The 22,609-nt window shown below is 34.8% G+C and overlaps 1 protein-coding gene across 2 annotated transcripts in view; it reads left to right on the top strand.

Annotated features, from left to right (window-relative positions):
- Pyroxd1 (pyridine nucleotide-disulfide oxidoreductase domain 1) overlaps positions 1-22,609 on the top strand; it is a 218,284-nt gene that overhangs the window by 164,816 nt on the left and 30,859 nt on the right. For both annotated transcript variants that reach the window (XM_090411724.1, XM_090411723.1), the window contains exon 12: positions 7,423-7,560. In XM_090411724.1, coding sequence (XP_090267850.1) covers positions 7,423-7,560 — 138 coding nt within the window. The remainder of the gene's footprint in view (positions 1-7,422; positions 7,561-22,609) is intronic.

The raw sequence follows: 22,609 nt of genomic DNA, 5'->3' as shown, positions 1-22,609 counted from the left end.
ATAATAATATTATTTATTCAGAGAGACCTCCGGGGTGTCAGCGACTCATCAAGGGAGGCCACACACACACATACACACCAGCTGTCATACTTGTTCTTGAATTCATTCATACTTACCTTGATGGACCTATGAATCCAATCAGAATTTCTCCATGACTGCAGGTCATAAAGAGTCCAGCTATTCCTATCTTGAGCCTTTCCTCTCCATTTTCTTCCAACTTTTCATAAGTTGGAAGAAAATGGCCATTGGTTCTTCCCACCTTAAGGCTGGTCTTTCAGGTTTCCTTTTGGTATCTCTTGGATACCAATTTGTTACTCTGACTGTCCATTTGTTGTCTTTCGTTCTGACAAGATGTCCTGCCCATCTACTTTTGCTGTTGCAGATTGCTTTTATTACATCTTTGAGTCCAGACTTCTTCCTGATTTCTGTCTGTCTTATGTGGTCTATTTTATTTATATTGCATGTTGAGCTGTTATTAAGCTTTGTCCTTCTTTTAAAGGTGTGTTCTATGTTTCACTGCCATAAGTTAATGCTGGTAGGATGTGACTGTTGAAAAGATGGGCTCTTATTTCTATATCTATGTTTTGGTTGGTAATTGTTGATTTTATTTTGTTGAAGGCCATCCAAGCAGCTCTTTTTCTCCTTGCTATTTCATTTGATATGCTGTTATTCATTTTTATGGACTGTCCAAGGTAAATGTAATCTTCAGCTTTTGTGACGGTGTGGGATTCTAGAGGGATTTTATAATCTTTACAGTATTCGTTTCTCATCCATCTTGTTTTGTCCAGATATTATTTCCGTACCAATATTTTGGCAGTTTTGGCTTATGTCATTCAGCATTGATTCTAAGAGTGTGAGGTAGTGAGATATTAATACCACATCGTCAGTGAATAATAGAATAATTAATATTTCACCATCAATGTTTATTTCACCTTTCATGTCAGTTTTTTTTCAAATGATGCTGTTCAGAGTAGATGTGAAGATATTAGGTGATAAGACATCCCCTGATGTACTCCTCTACTTAAGTTAATTTCAATTCAGTGATTGAAAAGAGTGATATTTGTTGTGTCTTTTTTGTAAGTATCTTTTATGAGCTGGATATATGCTATTTCTACTCCCTATTCTATTAAAGCTTGGAATACTGCATTATGTTCAACCGTGTCAAATGTCTTTTTAAAATCTATAAAAAGAAAACAAAGTGGCATCTGATATTCTCTGCATCTTTGTTTGTTGAGTAATAGTTCGAATGTGGTCTGTTGCTGAAAAGCCTTTTTGAAACTGGCCTGTCCTTTGCAGCTATTTTCATTGATTGAGGTTTGTATTTTGTTTAGAATGACTCTGGCAAATATTTTATATGTATGTGATAATAGACAGAGGGGTCTGTAATTACTGATGTCTTCTTTATTACTTTTTTTTATGCAGAATTATGGTCTTTGATGTTTTCCATTTAGTAGGTGCTTTCCTTAATTGTATATAAGTTTTAAAAGAGGTATACCGTGAGTAGACATATCAATACAAAATTAATAATGGAAAAAACTCACGTACAAAGATTATTTAATAGTATAATTTTCGCCCTCTGTGTCACAGGCATCTTCAGTACATTAAGCTCAAATTAAACAATAACTGACAATTCCAAAAAGTGCCACCTAAGTAGCTGGTGTAAGATAACTAAAAAGGTCAATAACTTTCCATAAAAAATAAATAAAAATAAAATAAAATAAAAAATAAATAAAAATAAATAAAATAAAATAAAAATCAATACAATAAAAATTAGGAAAGATGAGCTGATTTGTAAAGTACTATCTCCCATAAAGGGGATAGACGTAAGCCATCGGATCTGTTTAAGTTAGGAGAATGAAGCAGAGTTTCACATGTTTCTTTATAAAGGCGTTCCATGAGAAACTGACTTTTGTGAAGAACTTTTGTCTTTCTCCAATGAACTCTGTGTCTGGTGAAGATGGCATGTTCTGCAAGTCCAGACTTTTCAGGTTTAAAGTATTCAATATAAGATTGGTGTTCTTCTAGCCGAATAGAGGCAGATCTTCCCGTTTGTCCGAAATAAGATAATCCACAAGAGCACGGAATCTGGTAGACACCTGAATGATTAAGATGTGGAAGCTTGTCCTTAGGAGAAGTGAGAAAGGTGGAGATTTTTCTAAACGGTCGAAAGGCAACAAAAATATTCAGTGGTTTTAAAACTTTTGCTATACGTTCACTGATGCCTTTTACATAAAGGATAGTAATGCGCGTTATTTCTTCTGTGTTTGAAGAGGAAGACATATTAAAACTACTCAAAGTTCTTTTAATGAAGCAATTCTTATAACCATTAGATAGAAAGGAAGAAGTTATATATTGTAGTTCTTTCTGTAAAAAATCGTCTGAAGAACAAAAGGAGTGGGCCCCGATGAACCAGTGTTTTAATAGTTCCTGCCTTTTGACTGGAATGGTGATGAGATTCTGCATGGATGTAATGGCCTGTATGAGTCTTCTTTCTATAAACTGAGAAATGTAGGTTGCCATCTGGTTGGCGAAGAATTAGAAGATCTAAAAAGGCTAACTGTTTATTTGATTCTACTTCTAGGGTAAACTTCATCCTAGGATGAAATGCGTTTAACTTAGTGAGAAATTGTTGAAGTTCATCATTTGACAACATTTCTCCCAGACCTACTCATTGGTACAGATATGTCGATGACATTTTTGCTGTATGGAATGGCTCTTCTGATGAACTTCAACAATTCTATTGTCAGTTATTGTTTAATTTGAGCTTAATGTACTGAAGATGCCTGTGACACACAGGCGAAAATTATACTATTAAATAATCTTTGTATGTGAGTTTTTTCCGTTATTAATTAATTGTATATATATCGAGTAAATCTTTCTGCTAGAGCTTTAAAGAGTACTTGTCTCCCTATTTTTAATTCATCAGATTTTATACCATCAATTCCTGGTGATCAGTCAGTTTTCATATGGTGGATAGCCATATTTAATTTCATGCCGAATATAGCAAACTATAAAAGTTTCGGCGGATTGTAGCATAAGCTAAAACACATAGTTCAACATTATGGGAAATACTAAGAATAGTGATCAGAACGTTCCCCACCTTTGCAATGAGTTGCCCTAGTGTTAAACTATGTGTTTTAGCTTACGCTACAATCTGCCAAAACTTTTATAATGTGCTATATTCGGCATGAAACTCATTGATTCCTATCTTTGAGTTTTTTATTCTGCTTTGAAATAATGTGTGATTTAATATCCCCTTAATTTAAATAATGTTACATTGCCAAAGTGAGGCCTATTGGCTCTTTATTTTAAGTAATTTATGGGTGCACCTTTTTGACAACTCGTATAGCAAAGTATATAAGTTCTCTTCGCTATAACCTCAGTATTACCTAGGTCTGCCTACTCACTGATGAGACCTCAATAAAGGTCGAAACCGGTCTGGGTAGTGACCTTCCATCATAATGTATAACATAATACATCTCCTAGGAGATGTGTTTTACATTATGGGAAATACTAAGAATAGTGATCGGAACTTTCCCCACCTTTGCAATGAGTTGCCTTAGTGTTGAACTATGTGTTTTAGCTTACGCTACAATCTGCTGAAACTTTTATAGTTTGCTATATTCGGCATGAAACTCTTTGATTCCTATCTTTGAGTTTCTTATTCGGCTTTGAAATAATGGTCCGTGCAGTTAGCCTAGTGGCTTTCTGCTTCGCAACCATATGCCTGGGGAAGGAGTGGCCTAGGTTCGATTCCCGTCCATGACGTGAGGAGCTTAAGGATCTTCCTCAGCCATGGCCAAGTTAGCCGGTCTTGGGCGTGGACAGTAGGGTTTTTTCCGCCAGTTTATCTGGGGTTTTTCATCCCGCAAGCAGGCAAACCGGCCCCGTGAACACACAGGTTACAGTCATAAATACTTACGGCAAGGAAGGCAACGGGAAACCACCTTGCTCATAATCATCTCCCTAGTATGGTAGCATATAGTCCCCCCCCCCGGCCGTATGGCAGAAGGGAATAGATAGATTTGAAATAATGTGTGTTGTAATGAATATCCTCTTAATTTAAATAGAATTTATTACTCCTATATACAGGTAGTTCTCCCTTTACAAATTTTTTAGATCAGGATTTTTATTTTAAATTGTGCACAGTGAAGGCGATTAGGGCCGTCTACAGGGAATTACGCAGTATGTAATGATCAGTCAGAACAAGCCTTGGCAATGCGAGTTTGTTATTTGTAGTTTTCTTCAATTACACCTGATTTTTTTATTTTGTTTTCTTTTTAACTATAACCCTTTCACTTTTCCGACAATGTCAAAAAGCAGCAACAGTGCAAAACCAGAAAATGAACAAAAGAAGCAAAGAAAAGCAATTACGTTAGAGAAAAAATATGAAATTATTAACAGCCATCAAGCGGGTAGCACTGTTAAAGCTCTTTCTGAGAAATTTTTTCTTCCCTCTTCTACAGTTTGCACCATTTTAAAGGATAAAGAAAAATATGTGAAAGAAGTAAAAAATGCGCAATCTATGCCATCTACATGGCTGCATAATAAAGAAAGAAGCAGTATAATTTCTCATATGGTAAAACTGTTAACTGCTTGGATAAGCAACCAAAGTCAACGATTAAACATGCCTATTACCTATGTAATGATTTGAACTAAAGCATTAGCCATTCTTAAAATGCTGAAAGACTAAAAAGGGGATGACTGCAAAGAGGCTTTTGCCTTTTGGTTTGACCACTATAAAAAGCGACCTGGTTGGCATAATATTAAAGTACAAGGTGAAGCTGATAGTGAAGCTGCAAAACTAGTTGCAAATGGAAGTTTCGGGAAGTGGTGTTAATGAGCTGCTTCAATCTCATCCTGTTGAATTAAAGGAACTAGAAAGAAACGAAGAAGAAGATAACGATTATGAAGCTCCAACTCAGTTTTTTACTTTAAAAGGCCTAGAAGCATTTAAGCTTCTCAAAAAGCTCAAGCAATCTTTGAATCACAAGATTCAGACTTTGAACGATTCAGTAAATTTTTCTGCGCAATGAATAATGCTTCTGCTTGCTATGGAACTATTTTAAATGAAAAGAAGCAAAAGTCAACGAAGCAGATGACACTTGAGGCCTTCTTTGGGAAAAAAAAAAAAATGCACTAAAGCTTCCTGACATATATCCTACTACCTCGATGGCTGCCGATTCAGCCAGTGATATAGAAATGAGCTAATTTTTTTTTCAAAGAATCTTTTTTAATTTAAAATTTTTCTTGTTATTTTTTAAATATGTTAATCTTTGGGCAGGAAAGTTTTCTTATCAGAAGAAATATATTTTATATATTTCTTCTTACGAACATAACTCTCGCTTACAGCATTATTTCTAAAGCAAATAAACTCCCAATTTATGAACGGTCACCAGAAACCAGTTAATTCATAAAGGCAGGAACTCCCTGTATTTCACTCAGTATGTCATGAGCTTCATTCAGAGAGAAGGCAGAAGAACTGGTAATAACATTTAAATTCTCAATACAAGAACAAGTCATACAGCTTGCATATGATGTCACATGTCTCGGTTGCAACTTTAAAGTAGGAAAAAACACTATTAGAATTCAGAGACATGGATACAGATGTATAATTAATTAATTTTAAAAAAAAATATGATGTTGAAAGTGTTTTCAGCATTAAATTTTTAGTTTAATCCTTTATCTGTCTATGCAAACAAAGTTTGCACATGAAGTATCTTCACGACAGGGCTACTTGTATATAGAGGCTAATGACTTTGCATCAGTTAGTATCCCATAATGCAAAGGACACATTCTTTCAGGTGTGTATAATACTATGCATTATGGGAAGGGCCACTAGCCAGACCAGTTTCGACCTTTATTAAGGTCTCATCAGTGGGAGCCAGACCTAGAAGGGTTACTAAGGTTAAAGTACAGAAGTCATATATTTCCCATATACTAGTAGTTGATGTGAAGTCATTAGCCTCTATATACAAGTAGCCCTGTTCTGAAGATATTCATGAGCAAACTTTATTTCCTTACACTTGGATGAAGGATTAAACCAAGAATATAATTTCTTGGCAACTTGAAAATTATATCAATTAACAGCAGTCACTTCCCAAAACTTAGATAGACATACATTCTGTCCAATTAAGATTAGGACAGTGGCATAAGGTTTACACGATTCAAAAAATAAATGATCAAATTTTAACCTACTATAGTGTAGTATCTTGGTATGGTTCAGTTGAACTCTGTCTAGTGTTGATGGCATGAGAAGCAAGGCTTGAAACTTCAGATTCCAAAAATCTTATATAATTGTGATGTTCTTGAATTCTAACCAGACTGTCCAAAGTAGCAAAGATAACAGAACAGAGTATTTGATAAATACTAGGCAAGGATAGAGATGATAATGCATTTTTAATGGGCAGTAAGAATGATAACTTCTAGACTACTTTGAAGGAGGTATGCAAATTATATCTGTGCAAGAATCCTTGATTTGTTCAGATGTTTCTTTAAGGTAGCTTTCATATGAAGCTTTCTGTCCATATCTGCTCTCCTGAAGATCAACTCCCTTACCAGTTTCAGGTGTATACAGGACTCCTTGTTCTTGCAGCTTGTGTTATGGGCAAACTGCAAGATATGCCAACATTCATCTTGAAGAACATCAGAAATATATTCATTCAGACAGTTATGGTCAGTCAGGTGTAGCAGATCATGCTTTAGATATCCTACACAGAATCAAATGGGGAAAAAAACAATTTTACTGCATTAAATGCAAACATGAAAAACTTTTTTGTTATGTTTTTCATGTTAAAACAAACATGAAAAACTTCTTAGACTTCCTGCTGAATAGCTATCTATCAGCATTCATAGAGGTTGTTGCTTAGAACTTCAGGCTTTGTCTAATACTTACCACTTTGTCATTCTTGTGTGTTACAGTTCTTATACTGATCCCTGATGATGACTGTGACAGTGAAATATTGGAATCATTAATTCCAGTATTATTTTGGACACTAGTCTAATCTAGTTTAGAGATAGAGAGATGAAAAAATGTGTTACTTATAATGTTGCTTTCTGTGTCTCTGTTTCACTTGCACTATTTGATAGATGGCAAACTACAATGTTACTCTGCCTATAAACCATGAACATGGTGTGAGCATGCCATAGTCATTCAATAACTTTGCCAGTATAATAGTAAGAAGTACAATAATAAGAAACTAAATAAAATAACTCAGCTAAAAATGAATAAACTAAAAGAAATAAAGAGAATGAAAAATAAAATGTGTGCCCATAGCACTGGTTAACCATTGTTTTACAATATATAAAATAAATATTAAATTAACAAGCACATCCAGTGAGAGTTAGATATTCTACATTGAAAATATTGATAAAATGTGAGCTTCATTTTTATTCTTGATCTTGGTTGATTTTTAAATGTAGATGCGGCTCTGGACCCAAGCACGCCAGATGGGTTATTATGCTGCTAAAGCAATGGCAGCCCACCATCGAGATGAAACAATATTGTTAGACATCAGTTTTGATTTGTTTACTCATGTTACACGATTTTTTGGATATAAGGTATGTTTTATTTATAAACAAACAAAAAAATTGCTTGAAAATTTTAGTGTGTTTTTTTAAAAACTTCAACTGAATCTCTTTCGCAAAAAAAAACTATTCCCAGTATTAAGTATAATTTCTGGGAAATTCCCATGCTACTCCTCTAAAACACTATTAATATAATTAACGGCTATTTTAGCCTGTTTTTATTTAGGAGTGTCCCAGGGACACTCCTAAACAAAAACAGGCTAAAATAGCCATTAATTATATTAATTCCCAGTATTGTCATTCTTGAAGAAAGTTAGCAAGAAACTAACAATCTATCAATGCAAAAAAAGCAACCATAGTAATTGGGATACCAACTTAAACATGTCACTTCACTTAAGTTCAGTACCCTTCCTTTCCACAGACAGCAGATCCAATTTAAAGGTCAAGTTCTTGGAGATGACTCATTTACCAGATAGCAAATTAGCAGTCTGGTTCATCTTCATTCATATTAATAACTCAAAAGTGCTTTATGTTTTAAACAACACTAAGAGAAACAAAATACAATTTCTTTATATTTAAGAATTTATTGAACATACTAATATTTCACTGGTTTTTTACTAGCATCATCAGAGCATAAATTACAACTATGGTTACAATTTGAACTCAGAATGACTGTCTCCATCTATGGCAAATGAATGCAGCCATACTTGAGATTAGGGGGAGTATTGTTATATATCTTTACCTTTTCTATAATAATTTGCTTCCTTTATGAATTTTCCTTTCTACAATAACTACAAGACTTACAAAATTTCCCTGATCTTTAATATCTGTATCACTTCTTACGTGTTCATTCTATAAGGAAAGTAAATTCTATATCTCTAGCCGATTCCTAATTTTACTCATGTGCTTACCCTGACTATTAAAGGTTATTCCTTGCTAAAAGAAACGAATCCTCTAATTTCTTTCTGGGGCAGTCTCCTCTTCAGATATTGACAAATTTATTTTTTTAAAGCTGCGCCAGCCAATATCTTAGAATAGAGGGGACTCTTATTCAGGGAGACTTTTCTAGACTTTTGGTGCACATAGGTGAATAAATTTAGTGCTTAAACTCATAAATTAAACACTTTACTGTGGCTAAGTTAATTCTGGTTTGCAGTAGTTATCTCTATAACAACATGTTATACCTTTCTTTCAATCCCCCCCGCTATGGTTCAGATTAATGAGTGGTAGTTTTGATTCATATCACAGGCAAAACTCAGGTATAGAAGAAAAAAACATATTTATTGGAATCTAAAGACATATACACTTAGACCAATCTCACTTTCATTTAGTTCAATGACATGCTAATTCAAACTGATTATTACTCCAAAGCTTGAACAATAAATCCTTCTTTTAAGTTAGAGATTAAACACACATAATATACACATTATACACTTCTAATCAATATTCTACCTACTATATTAATCTTGCACATTAAACTAGTCACAATCATCTATGATCATTCCAGACAATTTGTCTTATGGACATTAGCCACTGCTAAATAATCACTTAAAGTTCTTAAATACTGTCCATACTTGATTATTACACTACAATGATCTTTCCCTTTTACTGACTGGATAATTATACAACAAAATCTGTATTTTACCATTTCTTGGGGCAGGATCTCCAGGTCCTCTGAACTGTCCTTTGTTTGAATTATTTCTCGATACTTCCATAAACCTGCATCCATGTGGTGGTTCACTATGGTCATCAGATTAAGCTATGCTCTGCACCTGGCATTTTTCCCTCTTCTATTCTCGATCTGTTTCGGGCCATCCTCATTTCTACTGGATACGTCCATGATATTATTCCATCAAAACTTTCAGCGAAGGAGTGAAGACAGCATATGCCGACATCTCGCGCTTTAGTACCGGCAGAAATTCAGACATCGAAGGGAAAGTACACCGTCCACTGTCGCGAAGAAACACCATCAGGAACTACCGGTCCATGGGAGAAGTCGAATCATCATCCAGCAAAATAAGCAAAAAAAAGCCCTGAGAAAGGGGGTGCAAACCCTTTTTATTCTCCCTTCACTTTCCCCCTTTTTAGCACCCTGTTACTCATTGCGATAGCGCCCTCTTCTTTCTGCGATCTTTTCCCGCTCACTACTTTCTTCATCCGTGGGGTTTTTCGGCACATCGCGAGATCTCTAGCAGCGTCTTCCGGGAAACAAATGTGCGTCGCTTTCCGGGATTGCCAATGCCTCAGGCCCGCCCGTGACCTTTGGACTATTGTTTACATCTAATTTACCCATTCGTTGTATACATGATGCATTCATATAATACTAATTCATACACAAAGTTCTTTACATGGTATTACAATTCTACTAAAAGGAGGTATTTCTATTTACAATTAGTACTTTATTTCTTCTGCTCGAGTACAAGTTTTTTTTCTCAGCTGATTTTTCTGACTTGTTAAATCCTGAATGAATTGTTTCCTTTTAAAAGTTCTTCATTCAGGATGTAACAGTATTTCATAACCTATGTTGATTTTAAAAAGTCTCTCAGATGACCTCTAGATGGAGTTTCAGATGAAGAGGCACAATTATAAAAGGGTGTTTTGTTTAGTTTTTGACCTAAAGCACAAGCTTAAGTCCAAATGGAATGTCATCAAAGACAGGAATGGAGCAGTACTAACAGAAGAACTGGAAATCAAAAACAGGTGGAAAGCATATTATGAGTAACTGTACTGCAGAGAGGATAAGGAAAACTTGAAGGAACTCTCTCACCAGGAAAATTTCCATTTGGAACCTCCTCCACTTATGCATGAGGTTGAAAGAGTAATTAAACAGCTTAACAACAATAAGGCCCCAGGTGCAGATGGAATTTTTTTATTTTTATATGTCTGATCCACACATGAAAGGCCACAAGACATATAGCACATTAGTACCCTGTGTGGGCAAGAGGAATAGAAGAAAAGAGGAATCTGTTTACATTTTGCTTGAAATATTTATTAATTAATTCTGCTGGAATCCTAGCAGAGTTAAGGCCGCAGGAGATGGAGGGATAAGAGTGTTTCATAGATTGATTACAAAGGATGTAGGGGGGACAGCATCATGGCATAGAGACTGGAAGAAATTGGTTTTCATACTACTTCACAAGAAGGGGGATATGAAAGATTGCAAGAACTATAGAACTATTAGTTTAATCTCTCATGCTAGCAAGATTTTATTAAAGATCATTCTAAATAGGATTGAAGCCAAAGTTGAGGCAGAGATTGCCAGAGGAACAAGCAGGTTTTTGGAAAGGCAAGAGTACAAGAGATCAGATCCTTAGCTTTAGATCATTGAAAAGTATAAAGAATTTAGACTCCCTGTATTCAACATATGAAATTGTGTGAAGTAATGAAAATAATGGGTTTTCTTCAACACGTTATCAGGTCGATGGCTGACTTGTATAATGAGCAAGAAGTCTTTTTTTTTTTCTTTCTTGCTCTCTGCACGGTAAGAAAAAAAATGTTGGATTAACTGATTAGCTTCAGATCGGAAAGGGAGTTAGGTAAGGTTGTGTACTTTCCCCTCACCTGTTTAGTATCTATGCTGAGGGCATGTGTAGTATTGAATGAACAGGAATTAGGATAGATGGCAGATTGATGAGGTATGCAGATGATGCAATACTCCTTTGTAATGACAAGGAAGAACTAGGACAAATCCTCATCAGAGTTAATGAGATCAGTAAGAACAGGAGACTTCAACTCATTCCTAGCAAGACAAAGATTATGATTCTCAAAGGAAGTACAGACGGGGAAGCTCCTGAGAAACAAATGTACCTTAATGGAGAAAGAATTGAGGAAGTCACATGAGGCCAAATTCCAAACACATCACCTACATATAACTATTGGTTATGTGTATTTCTTTTGAGTGGCTTTCTTAAATATGCTATGTAGAAATTGGGGGAGGATCATTGCAGTCCCAACTAGCTGGTTGTATATTTTTCCTATCCATGAAAAATAACCAGAATAAATAATGAATCTGAATCATTCAAGTATGTCAAAGGGAAATGTGGCTTAATAAGGTTAAGAGTCTGTGAAAGATGCATTTTAAACAAGCAATGTAACATTTAATTCATTTGGTAATGTGCTTGACCTTATAACATGTTCCTTTCACTTTGTGCAAAAATGTGTCTTCTCACCATTCTACAATACTTACTAAATAGCTTACGGAAATTACAACTTACAATAGAATATGCATTAAAATAAATTTTAATACACTTCCAGTATTTCGGCAACGTCACGTTGCCATTATCACAGGAACTTAAAAACAAGACATATGCATGCAAGCACAACACACAGTAAAATAAATGAATGCATTTTAATGTATATTCTATTGTACGTTGTAATTTCCTTAAGCTATTTAGTAAGAATGTATAACAAACGTCTAAGCCTTGCCATGAGAATCATTCTACAATACATATGACCCACCAACTTCAAGTGCTTTCAGTAGAATTTTCACATACAAATAATATTTGCGAACTATCTTTATGGTCTAAAAAAATCTCAAAATATTTTCTTATTTCTAGTTTATGTATAACATTTTCTTTTATAAATATTATGCATTACATAAATGGGTTGTTTTTTTGTGCCAATGAAATATGTATATCTATTTCTATTTACTATTTTACGGTTATATCACTGCACATTATCTACATAAACTCGAAAGAAAATGAAGTCAGTCTTTAATCAGTATCCCCACCCTTTATGGCTAGATATATATAGAATTGAACTTGCCTTTACTTTATATACAGGTCCTGAATATTACTATTTACAATAATACAGTCATCAGAAAAAAATCAAACATTAATAAAAAAAAACTCCAGTCATTGTTCCTTTCATAAAATTTTCAGGTACTTTTTTATCATTTTAGAAAAATAAATAAATAAATACAGTCAAATATACTACTCATGTTTTGGTTTCAAGTAAAGTCTCTGATACTTCACTAGGTTTGGAAATGCAGATTTTACATAAGGCTTCATAATTCTTTATTCCTCAGGTGATTTCCAAGAACATGGTATGCCTTGCTAATCTTTTACAATCAGCCAGGCTTTTCTTGGATTTCAAGAATAGAATGAATAGATGTGAGATCATGAAAAATTCTTAGAAAACTTTCCTTTACCTTTTTCTCATCAAAGATTAGCATTTTGATGTGCTAGCTTCACTAATGTTTTCTTATCTTGCAATTGCTCTCTCTCTCTCCACTTTGGTCTTTATTTATCCACTTCTTTTGTTAACCAATATCTTTCCATCCTGTAAAAATGCTCATTCCATTTTTCAATGTATTTTCCTTGATCTTTTCAATCAAGTAAATAAAATTGTAAATACCTAGCTCTTCTAATATCTTCATTTTTTTATATGGTCTAGTTTTGTGTATATTTTAACTGTTTTTAAAAATCTCATTTCTGCTTCCTATATTTTACTTAGATCTTTCTTTTTAGTAGAAGACCATATTGCTTAATCATATAATAAAAGAGTGGAAGTGGCCATTATTTCATAATATTTAAGTTGGGGTTCTTGTCTTTTTATTCAGCGTCTTTTTAGTTGTTGTACAGATTTTCTGAAATTTATATATATATATTTTTCATCTATATTAAAGGTGTGCTAGATGAGAGGATGCACAAGGTATGTTTTCCAGGCTGTGAAATGAGTAGAGTGATTGAGGCATTGGATATGAGGAGGGAACAAGCAAAGGAGTTGGTGTTTAAATAGGTATGAATGACTTGACAGAGGACAAAGAACATGTCAGAATGGATATCAGGAGGCTGCTTAGACGGATAAAAGAGAATAGTGTGACAGGAAGGGTAGTAAGCGTGTTGCCTAGGTATGACTGAGATGAGGCAGAGAGCAAGGATTATGAATGATATGTTGGCTGAAATGTGTGAGGAGAGGGTGGTACAGTTTGTTAATGTGTGGAATGAGTTTGAAAGACGAAGTGAACTGTATGAGAGTGATGAACTGCATTTGAGTAGTTATGGTGTGAGTTACTTGGAGAGACTGCTGCTGGAAGGTAGAGAAGTGAGTACAAAGAATGAATCAGATCAAGTGGGAAGTGATGTGGAAGAGCAGGAGAGATTTAAGAGGTGGTTATGAATGAGGAAGTGAGTGGCATGAGTATGGAAAATGAGAGAATGGGTGTGCAAGATGAACATGGAAATGGGAGGCTCAAGGTGGACAGGAGTAAATGGGATGACCTGGGATCAAGAGGAAACAGTGGGAATTGAAGAGGGTTCTAAAATGAATAAGCAGAAAGGGAAATGGCCCCAGTCGAGCATGGAGAAATCGCATCGAATGATTGGTATCAGTGGAACTAGCTGTAGATCATGGAATGAGCTGTTGTGTTTGTATACAAATGCTAGAAGTGTAAGAAACAAGGCAGATGAAATGGTTGCACTAATTGAGTCTGTTCACCCAAAAATTGTTGGAATAAATGATACATGGTTAGATAAGGACAACATCCTGACAGGAATAGAGATGGAAGGGTATGATGTGTTTCGTGAGGATAGAAGGGGTAAAAAGGGAAGGGTAGTGCTATTGATGATAGAGAAAGAGTTATGTCCATACAAATTAGAGATGCAAGAAGGAAATAGTGCCAGTGGGTTTTGAGGCAGTATGGTGTGAGATAGAGGTGAATAGAATGAAATACTTGGTTGGATGTTGTTATAGACCAGGTAATGTGGATGGTAGTGACTATGAAATGTATAATCAAATTAGCCAAGCAAATATGAAAAGAGTGATCATTATGGGCGATTTTAATTATGGCAATATAGACTGGAATGATGAGATAGCAACTGGCAGTAAAGAAAATGAGTTTCTTGAGTTTTTGAGGGATAACTACCTCAGACAGTATGTAAAAGAGGGCACACGAGAATTGAGGGGTCTTGGATTTGGTCATCTCATCAGAGGATGTAATTATAAATGAAGCGTCAAATCACCCACCAGTTGATGAGAGTGACCATGAGGTGGTTGCCAACAGTGGGAGGACCTCTGTGAAAAAAGGGTATATGTGGAACTACAAGGTGGTGATTATGAAGAGCTCAGGAGACAGCTTGCGGGTGTAGCATGGAATGAGGAGTTAGCTGGAAAAGAGATCAGTGCAGCTTGGGAGATTTTCAAAAACTATCTAGTAGATGCAATGCCAAAATTTATCCAAGGGTGAGAAGGTTAAAAGAGATTAAGCATGCGATAAAAAGAAAAAGGGCATTATGGAGGCATAAGAGAAGTGGAAATAACCAATTCCATGAGGATTACAAAGACCAGGCAAGGTGGGTGACTTGGTTGGTGAGGGTAGCTAAAGAGCAAATGAAGCAAAAAGAATCCTAAGGAGTTCTTTTGATATGTAGCCAGCAAAAGAAAGAATGATTATGGAAGCATGACATTAATTGGAGAAAATGGTATAAAGACAGCTGTTGCAGGAGGTGTGTTGGAGATACTTAATGAGCAGTTCATGAAGGTTTTTCAGTCTTGTGAATGTGACTTCATGGAGAGATTGAGAGCAGTTGATGATGGGGGAAGAGAGACTGACTAAGTGAGCAAGAGATATATGGGGAGTTGAGCAAACTAGATGTAAATAAAGCTGTGAGACTTGATAATATGTCATCATGTATTCTGAAGGAATGTGCCAGGGAGTTGATGCCAGTCTTGACATATTTTTTTAATACGAGTCTTGCACTGGGTCAAGTTTCTAAGGAGTCGAAGGAGGGCAAGATTGTGCCACTTCATAAAGGAGATAATAGAACTCAAACAGAGTTCTATTACCTCCTTTATTATCATAAGATAATAAGATTCATCTTGTCATCATGAGAATGGAACCCAGTTCTTTTCAAGAAGAGTTGAATAGACTGAGTGAATACACTTGGGAGTTCAATGTTGCAAAATGTAAGGTTTTAAAATTTATAAAACAAAGATGGGATATAGAATTTACTCTTGGTAGCGATTATATAGTTGGAGGTAGAGGAAATAGATCATGGGATGATTGATGGTGGATAAGGATCTAAAATTTAAAGGACATAGGAGACTTTTTGGTATCCAATTTAAGCAAAATTTTCTGATTCTTTCTAGCAAAAGGTCAAATAGGTGATAAGTGGAATGGTTGGGGGGTATTTACCATGACCAGCCATGCAGGAATCGGAGAAGTAGGAACCCAGGAGATTGGCTTTTCTGTGGGTGACGATGCAGTTGTACCATCTGGGGATAGTGGTGGGAATAGTGTTGGTAGAAGTTATAGTCGTTAGCTTTGGATAGAGCCCAGAAGTCATGGCTGCATCCTGCTGTTTGGGCAGGATGCAAGTTTCAATCAAGTTTTTAGCTCTTTCAAAGTCAGTTTTCAATGTGGTGATAATTTTCTTGCAGCTATTCCGGATTTTGGTGTAAGCAGCAGGAAGATGGAGTTTTGATGCAAGCTAGTTGTAGTATGCTGACTCTTTTGTACAGCACTCGTGCACCTTTGGGAGAATCAAGGCTTGGAAATTGAGGGTGGAGTGGGGAATAAATATTTCCATACAGATTAGAATTATTTTGATTATTCATTCTGCACATGTCTGGCCTGGATGGTTGAAACAGTAATCTGACCAGGGAAAAGAGGCATAGAAGTTGTGAAGATAGTCCCAATTGGCTTTCGTGTAATGCCATACAACGTGTGGATGTGAGTGGTTTTGTATGTATTGCACCATAGGGGATGGAGGGGGGGGGGGATCTGCACTAGATTGTGGTCTGAGCTGCCAGACAACATTCACAGTGTACTTAGATGGGTCTCTAGTGAGGAAGAGAACTGGCATTTGGTGAGTGGTTGAGATTGTCTGGTATCATAAAATATAAATGATATTTTTTCTCAGAGGTAAAAATATTATGACCATCATAGGGATATGTTTCTATGTAAAGAAAATGAAAGACTTTTTTTGGAAAAAAGAAAAGCTTTATTAAATAAAAAGTCAATATTACATACCTAACAAAGATAAAATCACGACATTTTAAAATACGGATCTAAAGTTGATGCTTTTTTTTGCTTTATGCTTTTTTTCTCTTTCATTTAACAATTGCCAATATGGATTTATTGCATTTATAACAGTGATCACTTAACAAGAACACTTCCTAAATCAGGATAATTTTCACTGAAAAAATTGAAACATTTTCGATGTCATTCAAGCACCTTTTTAAATCTTTGGTTGCTAACACTTTTTCAGTAGGAACTTCTTTAATGTCTTCATTTTCTTTGGCTTCGTTGCTAACAAGTTTTTCTAAATCTTCCACTGGCACAATCTTCTGCATTTAATAAATTTCTTACATCCTCTTCATTGACATTTTCGAAACCTATTGATTGAGCCATCTGGATAACTTCATTTCTAATCTCTTGAATGTTATTTTCTTCTTCTAGCACAACTGCTGGCCATAATTTGTGCCAAACTTGATTTAAGCATTTCTGTGTGACTTCTTTCCAAGAGCTATTATTGTTTTCAGTTGTATCTTTAATGGTGCAGTTTTTCCAAAAAGTTTTAATTGGCATTTGCTCTTTATAATTGCTTAATGAACCATGCAGATAATAAGCTTTAGATGTTGCTATTACTCTCTGATCCATTGGTTGAATCAAGGAAGTTGTGTTTGTTGGAAGAAAGACAACCTTGACAGGAATGCATGTGTCTAATGTACTATTAAGATCACTAGGATGTCCTGGAGCATTGTCCAACAACAAAAGAGCTTTTTGTTCAAAATTATTTCTTCTGCAATACTGTTTCACTTCTGGACAAAATTGGTAACAAACCAATCAGTAAATAACTCCTTGGTAACCCATTTGTTTCTATTAGCTTTTCATATTACAGGTAAATTCATTTTTATGTTACCTTTTAACACTCTCAGATTTCCGAATGGCAAACTAATAACTATTTTAATTTAAAATCACCCGAGGCATTTGATTCAAAGATTAATGTTAAATGGTCTTTGACTGCTTTGAACCTAATGCCGATTTTTGTTCATTAGAAATGAAGATTTTTGATGGTAGCCGTTTCCAGAACAAACTGCTTTCATCAACATTGAACACCAAATTTGGTGAAAATTTTCCATGTTCAATTATTTCCTTTAGTTTTTCTGGAAACTTATTCACAGCTTCAACATCTGCACCTACAGCTTCTCCTGATAATTTTACACTATGAATTCTGGCCAGTTTTTTAAATTTCTCAAACCAACCATAAGAAGCCGCAATTTCTTCAGTTTGTTTAGATCAACAAAATAATGCTTTTTCTTAATCACCATTTGAGTCAAAGGCATATGATATTGTGACATATCATCTATCCACAAATTTAACATTTTCTTCATTTTTTCTAAAATTGACTCCTTAAGCGAGTTAATTTTGCTGCTGTAACAACTGAACATTTCTGAGCAGATTGTTTTATTTTTTCTAATTGACTAAGTATGGTTGTTAAAGTTGATTGCACTAATCCTAAAGAATGTGCCACATTGGATTTTCTTTCACCCTTTCAACACATTGTACAATGTGTAATTTAGTTTCTAAAGAAATTACTTTTCTTTTCCTTGATTCTGACATTTTAACTAAATATTAATATTTACAAAATCTACAATAATGCTATCAGAGAACATATGTCATTTATTGCATATGTTCTCATTATTTAACATAATTTAAATTAAGGGGATATTAAATCCCACATTGTTTTAAAACCGAATAAGAAACTCAAAGATTGGAATCAGAGAGTTTCATGTTTTTCGAAGTTCATGAATTTCGCCGATACTTTTATAGTTTACTATATTCGATTTTAAAACAATGTGGGATTTAATATCCCCTTAATTTAAATAATGTTTATATCGCCGAAATGAAGCCTATTGGTTATTTATATTTAAGTAACTTAATGGGTGCACCTGTTTGACAACTCGTATAGCAGAGTATATAAGTTCTTTTCGCTATACCCTTTGGTATTAATTTGGTCTAGCTACTCACTGATGAAGCCTCAAAAAAGGCTGAAACCGGTCTGGGTAGTGACCTCCCACCATAATGTAATAACAGCATACATTTCCTAGGAAATGTGTTTTTACATTATGGAAAATACCTAAGCATAGTGATCAGAACTTTACCACCTTTGTTGCGAGTTGCCTGGTATTGTACTATGATCACCTGCATTAGCTCACGCTAATAATCGCCGATACTTTTATAGTTTACTATATTCGGCATGAAACTCTCTGATTCCAATCTTTGAGTTTCTTATTCGGTTTTAAAACAATGTGGGATTTAATATCCCCTTAATTTAAATACTGTTTTGTGTTTAAAGGAAATGCCATGAGAATTGAAACTGGTGTAAACCACACTGAAGAGAACGCAATGTGGCAGGGGAGGAGAACTTTCTTAAAGAAGAACTGGAACTATTTTCTTGCTGTCACAAGGGCATGTAATGTAATTCATCTATAGAAATTAGCATCAGTGCTCTTAGTAGTTTATTTTTTTTTCCACTTCTTTTGTTGAAGTTTGATTGGCTGTATTTTATTCTTTGAGTTGCTTGCTTGCTTATGCTATTATAAATTTAGAAAAGAAAACATGCACTATATTTTTATGTTAGTGTGGATATCTAAGATATTTCATTGAACTGAAATGTAAGTAGACATTTTAAGAAAACACAAATAAAAACTTACATTAGAAGTTTTATTTGCATAAAATTTTTGCTTGGGTATCAAAGGTTATCCTCAGGATGAAGATAGTTGACAAAAATTAAACAAGACCATGCAACATAACTGATGAATCGACAATGCAAATATGTCAGTCACACAAGAATAAAATAGAGTAGCATGGTCCAAACTATTCTACAGTCTGTACATTTTGATGTGAAACATCTTTGCACATAGGAGTAAATTTGGAAGATGAATGTTACAAAATTGCTGACAGAAGTAACTATGTTATTGCCTAGGAGTTACTGCAACAATATGGTACTGGTACAAATATTGGCAACTGGCTTTTCTCCAATAACTGAGAATTCCAAAAAAAAACAACCACATGATCTGCAAACAGCCATGTGACACCACACTAAGCAGACGACAATGGGATTGAGGTGGATATGAGAGAGAGAAAGAGCGAGAGCTATTGTTTTGGTGCACCAAAACAGCATGCACATAAGAAAATTTCTTATAAAATTATATAAAATTTGTATATAATTTGTAGAAAATGTATATAAAATTTCTTATGTGCATGCACATAAGAAAATGGAATGTTTCAAGGAGGAAAAAAAACTAAAAAAAGAAATGCAAACCATCACACAATACATAACATAAAACACATAAAGAAAACATTAAGAGAAGACATCCAAGAAAAATAAATGCAGTATAAGTTACATAACACAAAGCAAAACAGGAAAACCTACCTTCATCTTTATAAACAACCTAATTTCTTAAATTTCTGTTTTTACACATAACAGTTATAATACATTGAGATATTACTGCTAATATCTGAAAAAATGAAAAGAAAAAAAAAAAAAAAACCAATTCGTTTTTGCCCTAGACTTATAGTTCAGACATAGCAGACCATAAAGAGAGGTAACTTACTCTGTAACATATTAGATAATCAAGGGATTTTAGTAAGTTAACTGTATAATTGTTGCATCAGCTCTGGGACAAAAGATCAGAAAAAGCAAAGCATTCATTATAATAGTCTGTTTTGTGTGCTGCCAAAGCAGTGAATAGAGACAATTCTTTATCTCTAGCTATTCCCTTCCCTCCAAACCAGATAATACACTACAGCCATTCAGAGAAGTCATAAAGGAATACCCCCCCTTTCCATTCAGCATGGAGTAATGTTACAGAATCAGGTGATGGAAGTATATATATCATTGCCTACTACTACTACCTAGTTAGCTGCAACTGCTTATATTAGTTTGCCTGGTACCGCTTCAGAATGTAGCAACTAGCTGGTGTCACTTCATTTTGTTAAAATTGGAAAAATTCCAAGTGTAGTGATTTTCTTTGATCATTCTGTTTTTAAAAATACAAAATGCAAACAAAAATCAAATGAAATAATAATAAATAACCAGGGTGGGCAGAAAAACAATTACAACAAAGTTGTATATCTTTCTTTACACAATCGCTCCATAAAAAAACTACTTTTATGGACCTCAGGCTTGTTGCAAAAAATCCCATGTTTGGAGGAGATGGTATGTTCAACATATCCAGATTGTCCAGACTTGTGGAATTTAATATAGTCCAGATGATCCTCACATGAAAAGCAAATCTACCAGTTTGTTATAAATAACTATTTTAATTTCCTGACATTTTGACCTTCATATTAAAGTCATCATCTGGAGTATATACAAGGACAAGCTGAGTTACATTTCACACAGTAAGCTAAAGAAACAATGATTTCATCACTGGTTATTCTACTGGCATGACCTCTAGTGAAAAAAAAAAAATACAGATAAAACTAAAAATTTAGAAACTACATCAAAGCTAAATTCTATTTAAGATAACATGGGAGAAACATTCTTTCATATAGATAGTTTTCTTACAGTAATAATGATGTCCTATTTTTAACATAACAATAACAATTGTTATATTAGATTTACGATTCTGGATTATCTACAGTCCTGTTTATAGTTAGCTCTTAGGGAGAAAGGTTCTGTGGGTAGAATATGTGCCTTCCATATGCTTGGGATTTTTAGACCATCATTACTGTTCAGATTGGGGTGGTTGATGAGAATCTCACAGGCTTCCTTAAATTTGCGTTCATACCGTGTTTTGGTGTGATGTAAACAACTGGTGCTTTTCCAGTCAATTCTATGTAAAGTGTTCAGGGCATGATCAGGAAGGTTAGCTTTACCATAGTTATTATATTTAATGTGTCATTTATGTTACTTTTGTCTGATAGGAATTGTCATCCTGTTTCCCCTATGTATGGTAGATTACAGGTGCAATAAATACGGTATACTACAGGGTGGGTCAGCAGAGGGAGTGGGTCTTTGGATGAGTTGAGTAAGCTTTTTACTTTTGCAGAAGGTTTAAAGTGGCTTTGAGGTCGTATTTCTGTAGTGTTCTGTTTATTTTATCTGATGTCCCTTTAATGTAAGGAATGGTTATAGTTTTATTGTAGTCTGGTTTATCTTTGTTTTTTATTGAGGTCTTGTAGAGAATTGTGTTAATAGTGTTTTGGTTGTAATCATTTTTTAGAAAAACATTGGCAATAACTTTAAATGTGTCTTTCAGCACTTGTTCATTGGAGCAGATCTTCAAAGCCCTGTTTTTTTAGAGTATTAATGACACCTTGTTTTTGTGTTGGGTGATGGTAGGAGTTTGTGTATATATTGGCCAGTATGTGTTGGTTTCCAGTAAACAGTAAAAGACTGACAGAAAGAAGACGTATGACAAGTGTATCTAGAAACGGAAGTGTGTTCTGTTTTTCCAATCTCAATTGTGAACTGTATGTGTTTGTGTTGTTTGTTTAGGTGGCTAAGGAAAGTGTCTGGTGGCCATGGGACCAGATCACGAAAACATCGTCATCGTATCTAAGCCAGACTTTGAGTTTTAAAGGAGAGGAATCTAGAGCATGTTGCTCAAAATGTTCCATATAAAAGTTAACAATGGGCACAGGGGGATAATGGCGAGCCCATGGCTGTGCCTTCTTTTTGTAGGTAGAAAGCATTTTGCCATACAAAATAATCAGAACATAATACATGCACAATGAGCGACGTGATATCTGGAGGGAATTTGTTCTGTAAAAGAAGGATTATGTCATTGATTGGAACATTCGTAAAGAGGGCAGAGACATCAAAACTGACTAATAAATCATCTTTTTCTAATGTAATGTCTTTGATTATGTTTATGAAGTGTTGTGTGTTTCTGATATAGGAGAGGGAATGACCTACCAACTCCTTGAGTGTTGTTGCTAATTTCTTGGCTAGGTGATAATTCGGGTTGTCTATACCTTCCACTATCAGCCAGAGTGGTGTGTTTTGTTTGTGTATCTTTAGTAGACTGTAAATTCTCAGGGAACAAGCTGTGCAACACCAAAAGAAAGGACTAGAGCAGTTAGATAATGCTGCTGTATTTTATTCTCATGTACAGGATTGCCAGATGA

Source organism: Typopeltis vanoorti, chromosome 2 (assembly GCF_054136105.1).
Source record: "Typopeltis vanoorti isolate ZY-2024b chromosome 2, IOZ_Tvanoo_1.0, whole genome shotgun sequence".
NCBI lineage: Eukaryota > Metazoa > Arthropoda > Arachnida > Uropygi > Thelyphonidae > Typopeltis > Typopeltis vanoorti.
Note: the sequence above shows the minus strand (reverse complement) of the source record. Positions and strands in the feature narration are given on the sequence as shown.